The sequence below is a fragment of the Salvelinus sp. IW2-2015 genome, linkage group LG23 (genome assembly GCF_002910315.2).
Source record: "Salvelinus sp. IW2-2015 linkage group LG23, ASM291031v2, whole genome shotgun sequence".
Lineage (NCBI taxonomy): Eukaryota > Metazoa > Chordata > Actinopteri > Salmoniformes > Salmonidae > Salvelinus > Salvelinus sp. IW2-2015.
Window position 1 is genome coordinate 21,625,693 of NC_036863.1, and position 10,086 is coordinate 21,635,778.

The 10,086-nt window shown below is 42.6% G+C and overlaps 2 protein-coding genes and 1 pseudogene across 4 annotated transcripts in view; 1 reads left to right on the top strand and 2 right to left on the bottom strand.

The window, feature by feature from the left end:
- The window catches only part of LOC139022854 (intelectin-like), a 5,172-nt pseudogene extending 1,652 nt beyond the window's left edge, over nt 1-3,520 (bottom strand).
- The window catches only part of gemin5 (gem (nuclear organelle) associated protein 5), a 25,719-nt gene extending 20,556 nt beyond the window's left edge, over nt 1-5,163 (top strand). For both annotated transcript variants that reach the window (XM_023968038.2, XM_023968039.2), the window contains exons 26-28: nt 4,133-4,643; nt 4,778-4,862; nt 4,941-5,163. In XM_023968038.2, coding sequence (XP_023823806.1) covers nt 4,133-4,643; nt 4,778-4,862; nt 4,941-5,102 — 758 coding nt within the window. In that variant the 3' untranslated portion in view covers nt 5,103-5,163. The remainder of the gene's footprint in view (nt 1-4,132; nt 4,644-4,777; nt 4,863-4,940) is intronic.
- Nucleotides 5,164-5,592: 429 nt separating this feature from the next.
- Nucleotides 5,593-10,049, bottom strand: cnot8 (CCR4-NOT transcription complex, subunit 8). Of its 2 annotated transcripts, none has more exons than XM_023968041.1 (7): nt 9,940-10,049; nt 7,957-8,135; nt 7,640-7,833; nt 7,322-7,483; nt 7,030-7,174; nt 6,580-6,690; nt 5,593-6,406 (listed from the first exon to the last, which is right to left on the bottom strand). In XM_023968041.1, exons 2-7 carry the CDS (start codon nt 8,071-8,073, stop codon nt 6,278-6,280), a joined length of 858 nt encoding a protein of 285 aa, XP_023823809.1. In that variant the 5' UTR covers nt 8,074-8,135; nt 9,940-10,049; the 3' UTR covers nt 5,593-6,277. The 2 variants fall into 2 exon arrangements, with proteins under 2 accessions (XP_023823809.1, XP_023823811.1); XM_023968043.2 differs by having other exon boundaries at nt 7,957-8,158; nt 9,940-10,042.
- Nucleotides 10,050-10,086: the final 37 nt, after the last annotated feature.

Below are 10,086 nucleotides of genomic sequence, written 5' to 3' on the forward strand. Positions count from 1 at the left end.
GGTATTATCGTGAGGGATAAGATGCGAGGAGACTACAGCACTGGGAAATATCCGTTGAGGATTTGACAAGGAATGACGGTATGGGGAACTTGATCACAGCACTGATTCTGTATTCTTCTTAAAGAAGAGAAAGACCCGTGCCTACGAGGCATATTCAAAACTTTGAACAGTGTTAACGAGAGATATTCTCGGTTGATGGCGGACTACATCATTGATTTCGAAAGAGGTACAGAATGCGGCAAGTACGACATGGTTCTCCAGAATGCAGTGTTAGGGTTCAAGTTGCTAGCACTGCTTGTCTAGATGGTAGGGAGGAAACAGTTTGGCGTTGACTGCTTGTACTGTCTGCTTTGCATTATGAGTCGGCAACAAAAAGAATATTTGGTGAAAAGAACGTCTGTTCGCGGCCCAATACAGATGGAATGGCAAGTGAGTGACGCAGCATATTACAACGAGCAGCACAGAAAAGGCACACAAGTCACGTTCGTCAAGACAACAGAAGAGGGCGCCAATTTTTCCGGCCCTCATCCAAATCCACTGGACATCATATAGAGAATAGGAAATCGATTATAATTGAGCATTATGTCACTATAGCACTTACCCATTGGCGTAAAAGACGGTCCTGAACAAGTAAAACTCCAACAGAGGAAAATGTATAACACAGAGGATAGAGCAGATGTAAACATTACGACTGTTTTCAAATGTGAATCTGCTTCTGATACTGGAGAATTTTATAGTTGAATCCTTAGGATCTGCTGTGATGATATTCCATGTACACAGACAGTGTGTGGTGGCAAACTGGCCTTGATAGCTATGTAGTGACTAAATATGAAAGAAATACAGAAATATGATTGACACGACCAAGCAACAGAGCTTTCAAATTGGAGACGGGAGAATTGGTCACTTCCTAACCAAGGAGTTAAGATACCACAAAAATTGTCAGACTAAGTGTCACATTGAAACAGAGTGGTCCCTACAGATATCCCTTACTATTAAGCAAGCTTCCCTCAAGAAGGCAGAGGCTGTACTAGACATAAAAATGACAAGGCAGTGATGTTTAAACAACCAGTGACTCTTGAACTTACTACCTTCAGGCCACTATTGTGTAAACATTTTAGACAAAGACATCACACAGAGTCCATGCAAAAATGAGAATTCTGACTGACACAGAGCACATGAAGATTCTGACAGTCACAGAGAACATGAGCACTAAAGAAAAACACAAAGTATTGTTAAGCTTTACAAACAGTTTGACATGATACAGTTAACAGACTTCAGAAGTTACTCAGTATCAGGGAATAATGATTGATGAGAAGTTAACGAAACTGGAAACAAAGTGTACTACAACGAGTTGACTGTCAGAGTGGAAAGGACCGGGAGTAGTCATTTGGTCAAGATGGTGTGGTGATATTTGTGAGGCACGGAGGCATGATTTGTCAGGGTGCCATCACTCAAGATTGCGGAAAGTCAAATGATCAACAAGATAGAGGGGCTGTTGCTGAGAATCAGTCTCCTAATGAAAAATGACAAAAAGGACACAGTAACAGACACAAACCTACCAGATGTCGCATCCAATGATATGGACACCGAAACTGACCAGGAAATGGAGCAGAGACCTTCAACATGCCACAGGTAATACTGTTGAGCGTTCAAATGAGGAAAACATTCAACAGCCACGTGTTAAGAGAACATGGTTGTTCCAATCTGAAAACTGGACAAACTGTTAAATACACGGACAGAGAAAGTGGTATTCCACATACAGCAACCGTCATTGGAAAGCAGGAAAAGCAAAACACAAGAACTGGTACAACTTGCAGTACTCTGAACCAGCTACACTTTCTGGTACAACAGGGTCAGCTGACCTGCCACTTGTAGATAATATCAGAATTGAACCAATGGAAAATCGGAAAAAACAGAATGACATTCAAAATGATGATGTACTTGAAACAAAGGACGTGTCATTTGACTCAGCTAAGCTAGATGAGCTCAGTAATTGGAGATGTGATTCCACACCTCAAAGCTGTTTTCTAGGTTGGCCGTGAGGAGCATGATCATTTTTGTTATGTTGGCATAGAGTTTATTACAGTTGATGGAAAAATACTGATGCAACAGGAGAGCTATATCAAGAATCTTCAACCCATCCACATGGATTCTTCAAGAGCCGTACAAAGGAATTCCCCTCTGTGGAATTGAAGCTGGTCAATTGAGGTCAAAGATGGGACAAATTTTATGGGCTGCGAGACAGAGTAGACCTGGGTTGATGGTTGCAACTTGGCATCTAACACAACACGCCACTGTACAAACCATTCATGAGGCAAACAAAGTTGTTCGTAAACTGAAATCACAACAAGTGACTTTAAAGTTTCAGCATGTTGGAAAAGATGACTCTTTGAAACTAGTTGTCTTCAGTGATGCTTCGCTAGGTTAACACTGGTGGGACAAAACGGCACTTCCTACCTGTAGTTTGTGTCACTGACAACTACTCATTAGTTGATGCTGTGAAGTCAACCAAGTCTGTCACAGAGAAAAGACTTTGAGATTAGCAGCATCAAGGAACTTATTCAAGCACAGAGAATCCAGCGGATTCTGTGGTCGACCACAAAGGAACAGCTTGATGACTGTCTGACTAAAAAGGGAGCATCCGGTCTTGTGCTCCTACAGGCTCTCGCTCCTACAGGCTCTCAGTAATGGAAAGTGGCAGCTTGAGTAATACAAATAAAAACTGTCACACAACCCATTTGTAATGACAATCTTGAATAATACTTGGACATTTATTAATTAATTATGTTGATGTTTTTTTTGTCTTKAAAGAAAAGGGGGAGATTGTTAAGTTCATGTTTTAAGTATCCCTATATTTCTGTTATTACGGGGCTATCACTCAGTCAAGAGTGCGCAGGAAGTCTGGTCGTTGATGGACCTGGCCTTGAGTGTAATGGCTACTTGTAGTGTGTTCATATAGTATAGTAAACTTTGTTAAACTGGAACCTTGTCGTTGTGTCATTTCGAGTTRACATTAGGGACCTGCTTCACTGACATGTCCTCAACCATGGTGTCATAATATCCAGGGCTCTTGGAAGTTGTTGGTGCTTGCGCCCTCTGGTGTTCCAAAAGTGGCCCAGTTCCCCTCTCCGTCTGGGCGGTTTGTTTTTATTTTATTTAACAAACTTTTATTTAACTAAGAAAGTCCTTTAACATTCTTATTTACAATGATGGCCTACCCCTGCCAAACCCTAGGGTTGCTGCCCTGCTGGCTGGACCAGCGGTTGCCTACCTCGCACTTCCCGTAAATGTTGTTCTCGTGCACGCTTGCCACAAGTGTCCAGCTGCCAGTGGTGGTCATATCACTGAAGGTCTGGTACATGATCCCACTTGCTGTGGTTAGGTAATACAGCCCATCTTCATGTTGGTCATATCGGTCCCTTATTTGTTTGCAGCTTCTGGCAACGGCTTCTGTTTCAAAGCCTCTCCAGACTATTAAAGTCAGTTCTGGCCACTGCATGCCTGCCCTCCTGTACTGCATGTGCAAGTTGAGGCAGTGAAGTGAAATGAGTTATAAGTCTACATGTTATATACTGAACCATCAGTAGAGGGGGATCATCAACAGGAGAACACAGAGAAATGTCTGAGTCTCTGACTTCAGGAGGTTTGTGTTCAAGTCTTGGCAATTCTTCTATTTATACCCATGTCTTATCCATATGCTCTTATTTTCCATGTCTGAGAGAGAACTGAAAAGAAAGCTATAAGGATTTACTGTAATGGCATTTACTGGAAAGTACTAGCCCATCTCAGCAAAATTGTGTTGATAACAAGAATGGCAAAACAATGATAAGCCTAGTTGATTATCAATAACATTCACAAGAAGCCTCACATTTGATAAAATATTCTGTTATACTTTTAATCTGTGTGAACTAGTCCATTCCAGGACAAAAGGCCCAACCATTTAACTGCAGTCGCACATTTTTWAAATGTGAACAGACCGGTGACAACAGGGCAATCTGTGCCTACAGTACTCAATATCACTGGAAGTGTGGACACTAACGCTGTATGGTCCTCGTCTTCCAAATGTATGAAAGAAATGCATCCTTTGAACCAATGTGAAATTCTCATATTAATTCTACTCTTTCTCTGCCAGGTATCGACTCCATCTCAGAACACAAAAAGATGGTGGACCCCTCGGATGAGAAGGCCTTGGCTGCAGCTCGGAGCCTGGAGGCGTTTGTGTGTTACCAGGACCTTTACCACATGTGGTGGAGCCTCAGCACTAACACAGCAGGAGCTCAGAGAGACATGACTAATGGACTGCACTCAGCCAGCGAGAACCACATCAATGGATTAGACAGCCACGTTACTGACACTCCAAATGGAGATGGGATGGGATGGTGTGTGAGCGCTCAGAATGGAGACGTGAAGATGGGAGTGCGTGTGAACGCTTGCCAGGTGCTGCTGTCTGAGCCCCACGCAACCTGCCAGGCCACACAGAGGGCTATAGCAGAGATCCAGCAGAGACTGGCCTCCATGGTGCACCAACACAGCCAAACCCAGGAGACTAAAGCCAGCCCTGGGGAGGGACAGACTGAAAGGCCCACCTCGGCCCAGGGCTCCACTCCAACAGACAGCCAAGAGTCCACTGATGCAGGACAAGGGTACAGCATAATTTTTCTCATTGTGTCTTTTGGACATTAGTTAGCTGTTTAGACTATAAAGACAACTGCAATAATTTGTTAGTTGATGTAAGTTAGTTATGATTGTCAGAGTTTAGTCATCTTTTGTTTTTCAGAGCTGACACTGAATCTCTACCCTGCTTGATTGCCATGGTTTCTGAGCACCACAAAGAGTTGGCTGACATCCCAGAACATGTCAAAGTAAGACACCCTCATACTTTTTTACTGAACTCTTTCCTGATGCCATTGTTTTTCAAATATAATTTTTTTCTTCTTCAGAAATATCCTTACCCAGATGTTCTGGAGTGCTGCTTAGTTCTGCTCTTTTTGAGTAAGAGTTCTGCTCTTGTTCCTGATCACCTAAAGAATGAAGCAGTGGCCTTGATCCGCAAGTATGGAACTACCTCTCTCCGCAAAGCCTCCCAGCGATTCCTATCTTAATGGTTTTCTTCAGTCTGAACAAAGTCAATGTAAAATGCACATCAATAAACATTTTCACTAAGCTAAGTCTGATTTACTATACATGGGTATATGAATACCAGCCTTCAAATAAATTTGATTAAGTAGGATTTTAGTCTGACGTAACTGTTCAATCATTGTTAATTCCACTGCTGGGGGCCTAGGCCCACACATGTGTACATTACCATGGTTAGAGTATCCCTCGATCATAGGACCTGATGTCTAGTAGGCTCTAAATAAAAATTCCAGGTCACAGCAAAATATTTAAGAAATGGTTGCATGTCTGGCTCCAGCATCATCGGCACGATATGGATAAAAGGCTCTGCAGTGCGACCATTTCACTCATACGCACCTGAATATGTTGCTATGATCCTGGAATTTTAGCATCTCATTTTGCTCCTAAATGTCTGTGTGCCTACGTAGTCCAATTAAACCGCAACAATTGGTTCAATAAGGCATGCCATCAAACATAGAAAATAGATTTTTTTTAATATACAACTGTTTCAAACAATGCATGTTGTAAAAACAATAGCAACCACAAACCATCTGTTTTTAAACAGAGCAGTGAACAAATTAAAAGCAAATGTTGCACAGAACTGCAGTGTGCCCCTAACACATTTACTCAGACCAGCCTGGCACCCATCTAAAACATGCCGGCTTCAGTGAAGTTTTACTTTAAAATGGAACGATCCCTACAAGCATGTATCCAACAAAGAACTGGTTTTCTGATTGATACCAAGGCTTGAGCTACAGTTGGGTTTAAATAACGTTTGTTTTGAAAAGCAGGAGTGCAGAGAATTGTTGAGCACTTTCAAATGCTAAACTTCTTATTTGCAGTACAATACAAGAGCTGGTCCCATGCTTTTAAAAGAGTTGTTACTGCAATGCTGATAAACAAAGGTTTCTGAATACTGGTCCTGGGTGATAAAGGCTCAATAGTGGTACAATAGGGAATTTGAATGTGACAATGCGCAGTAAAATCAACTATGACAGAACAAAATGGGTTCAAGAGGGGAGTCTGGTAACCAATGTCCTTTTTGCAGCTGGTGAAGCTGGATACAGAAATTAATCTCATGTCTTCTGGGAGTGGTGGGAGAAAAACATCTACTGGATGGGTTAAAACAAGTGYGGCTTCCACTTGATGGCCTTGCAGTCGATCAGTGCTTGTTGTTGGTTTCCTCTTGGGAAGAGCTTGAGATGCCGTTCTGATTTTGAGTGGACCCAGAGCCCAATCCATACAATCGCCCACAATACTTTGCATCATCAATGTTGTCTTCAAAGAAAAGCTGCAAAAGAAGACAACTTGTTTCATGCCAGTCCTCATCGAGACTAGTTCTCAAACTTCCCAATCATTTTTTCCTTCCTGACCACTTCAAAAAAAGACTTGACAGGTGTAAGTACTATGTTAAATCTCAGTTCTTTCACCTATTAGTTGTCATGGAAGACAGACAATACGTACCTCTTTCATCCTAAAGAAGGCCATCCCTGTGAGCAGCGAATCCGAACCGGCCTGGTGTTGTCTCCCGATCCTCTTTAGTTCCAGCTGGTCAGCCACCTCCTGGAGTCCTCCCTGAACAAACACACAGTTGACATTCAGCTAACTGGAGACATATGCTCTGCCTCGGGGGAAGTCAAAGGACATTTCATGTCAGTCACATTTTGGTGAAATATATATATATATTTTTTAAGGTGGACACCTCACTATAGGCCACCATTGACTAACTGAGGTGGTTTGATGAGCCATGCTTGTGTGATGGAGGAGACTTGACGACTTGCATTAGGTAATCAAGCTAATGCCTAGGCTTCAGCTCAGCAGGCTAACAAAGTTGAGACATTTGGCAGCCAACAGTGCTTTCATTGGTTTTGCAAATACCATAACATAATCAAGTTACCAGGAATGTCTCTTTACCTTCAAGTTTTTGCAGCTTTTCATCAGATATTTGACATCATAGATTGCAGGGAAGAAGAGATTGAGGATCTGGAAGAACTCATGTTCCTCCTCAGGTAGCCGAGTGTCTGTTAACAGCTTCACCAGGTAGCCAAAATCATACCCGCTGCAAATGAGAAACACGGCATGGAGATTCATTACAACTTGATTTCGCAAATGGGCACTGTTGGGAGTGTTCATGACTAGGGCCCAGAGTTTATCCTGTTTACCAGAAAAAAATGCTAGGCCCACTGACATCGCAACACATCCCTACCTGTGAAAGGAGAGCCACTTGACATTTTCACACAGCACTAAACCAGATGTCATCAGGAGCTCAGCAAAGTAGAGTGTGTCAATCCCCTCTTCCTCGTGCTTTTTGAATTGGAGGCCGGAGTTCTGAAGTAAGTCTATCGAGTCCTGGGAGTACATATCCTCTCTGTTTACAAAAGAACAGAATTGAGCAAACAGTGAAACAGACTATTACTCAAGAGCCCTCTAATGAGGCATCAGATCCTACCCCAAAAACATAAGCATGGCATAGTATTAATCTCATTACTGGCTATACTGTTTTATAACAAGGATTAAGACCCACGTTAAATTAAATTTGAAATTGAACTGCCATGTCGTCGTTCCAGGGGGATAGTCTCCATCCTCGTTCATAAATGACAGTCCCAGTTGGATGATTTTCAGAAGGTCCACGTTGCACCTCAAGAGCTGGTACTGGTAGTCTACCGTACTGCGAAACTCGCCAATGGGTCGAACCACCACTCCGGGGAATTCTGTGTCCTGTTGGAACAAGGACATCATTAATGACAAAAAAAGTTTACGCAATACATACCAAAACCTTCACAGATCTACTAAGAATCAATGAAAAAGTTAGCATAAGGCGCATTTAGCAAGATATATTACCATGGCAATGAAGTTGTAGCTTTGAATTATCTGTCGGATTTTCCTCATTTCCTCATCCACATTGCTTGCCCAGACCTCACAGATAATCTGACTGGTATCTGCCAGTGCAGCTGGCATTTTTGCAGGTTGAGGAAAGGACTGAAAACCCCGACAATTCTGCAGCACTTTCAGGGAACAGTCTGTTGAAAAAAAAACAATCACTCTGTGGGTAGCAAGAAGAGGTTTAACGTTATCTATGCTAATCATCAATTAACTGCATTTGAAATGCAAAATGATAGTTATTAAATTTGTGTGCAGTAGCTAGACTTAACACATAAGATATATATACACACACATATACACACACACAAAAGTATGTAGACACCCCTTCAATTTGTGGGTTCAGCTATTTCAACCACACCTATTGCTGACAGGTGTATAAAAATCAAGCACACAGCCATGCAATCTCCATAGATAAACATTGGCAGTAGAATGGCCTTACTGAAGAACTCAGTGACTTTCAACGTGTCACTGTCATAGGATGCCACCTTTCCAACAAGTCAGTTCGTCAAATTTCTGCCCTGCTAGAGCTGCCCGGACAACTGTAAATGCTGTTATTGTGAAGATGAAACAGAACAGGACCGCCGAGTGCTGAAGCATGTAAAAATCTGTCCTTGGTTGCAACTTCAGCACAAGAACTGTTCGTAGGGAACTTAATGAAATGGGTTTCCATGGCCAAGCAGCCACACACAAGTCTAAGATCACCATGCGCAATGCCAAGCATCGACTGGAGTTGTGTAAAGCTCACCGCCATTGGACTCTAGAGCAGTGGAAATGCTTTCTCTGGAGTGATGAATCACGCTTCACAAATCTGGGTTTGGCAGATGCCAGGAGAACATTATGCATAGTGCCAACTGTAAAGTTTGGTGGAGGAGGAATAATGGTCTGGGGCTGTTTTCATGGTTCGGGTTAGGCCCCTTAGTTCCAGTGAAGGGAAATCTTAACTCAACAGCATACAATGACATACTAGACGATTCTGTGCTTCCAACTGTGGCAACAGTTTGGGAAAGGCTCTTTTCTGTTTCAGCATGACAATGCCCCCGTGCACAAAGCGAGGTCCATACAGGAATGGTTTGTCGAGATCGGTATGGAAGAACTTGACTGGCCTGCACAGAGCCCTGACCTCAACCCCATCGGTCACCTTTGGAATGAATTGGAACGTCGACTGCGAGCCTCACATCAATGCCCTACCTCACTAATGGTCTTGCGGCTGAATAGAAGCAAGTCTACGCTAAAATGTTCCAACATCTAGTGGAAAGCCTTTCCAGAAGAGTTGAAGGCTGTTATAGCAACAACGGGGGGACCAACTCCATATGAATGCCCATGATTTTGGAATGAGATGTTCGACGAGCAGGTGTCCACATACTTTTGGTCATGTGGTGTACATGTAGCTACATGGCTGGGCGCYTAAATCAAAACCTGACTGGCCTGAGTGATGCTAGCTAGATTAAGAGCAAACGAACTTGGCTGGATAAAACAACCCCGATTTTGGTTTTCTGCAAATGAATTAGTTTATTGTATAAACACTGAACTAGCTAAGGTTACCTAGCAACAATTAAATGACGGACAACAAGCTATATACAGTAGCCAACTAGCATCCAAATGACATGTAGCATTAGCTGACGTTAACTAGCCCAGTTACAGTCGAAACAATATAGTATGCCAATGGCAGCTAGCTAGTGAGCCACACTGGAAGTTAACTAAAATAAAATGTTCGCTACCTCGAATCAGTCTTCTATTACACATATTTAGCTACAACAGCACGTAGCCAAGCTACATTGGGATACCTAGATAGCTCAGTTTGCCAGCATTGGTGAAGTCAAGATGGCTAGCTAGCTGGAAACCACCAGGCTAGCCAACTCACTTTGGTAATTGTTTTGAGTTAAACATTATTGTATTAGCTAGCTACTATGAAACGTGTAAAGCACAAATAACAATATCCACCTGATCTGTCGTATGATCTTGTTCCGTTGGGGCTACTGCTAGCCCTTGCTAACGTTGCTGCATAACGTTGGCTTCCTTGCTCTATCGGAAGTCATAGAAATACATCTAGGCAGGCGCAGTAAAAAAAAAAAACTCACCTTCACGTCT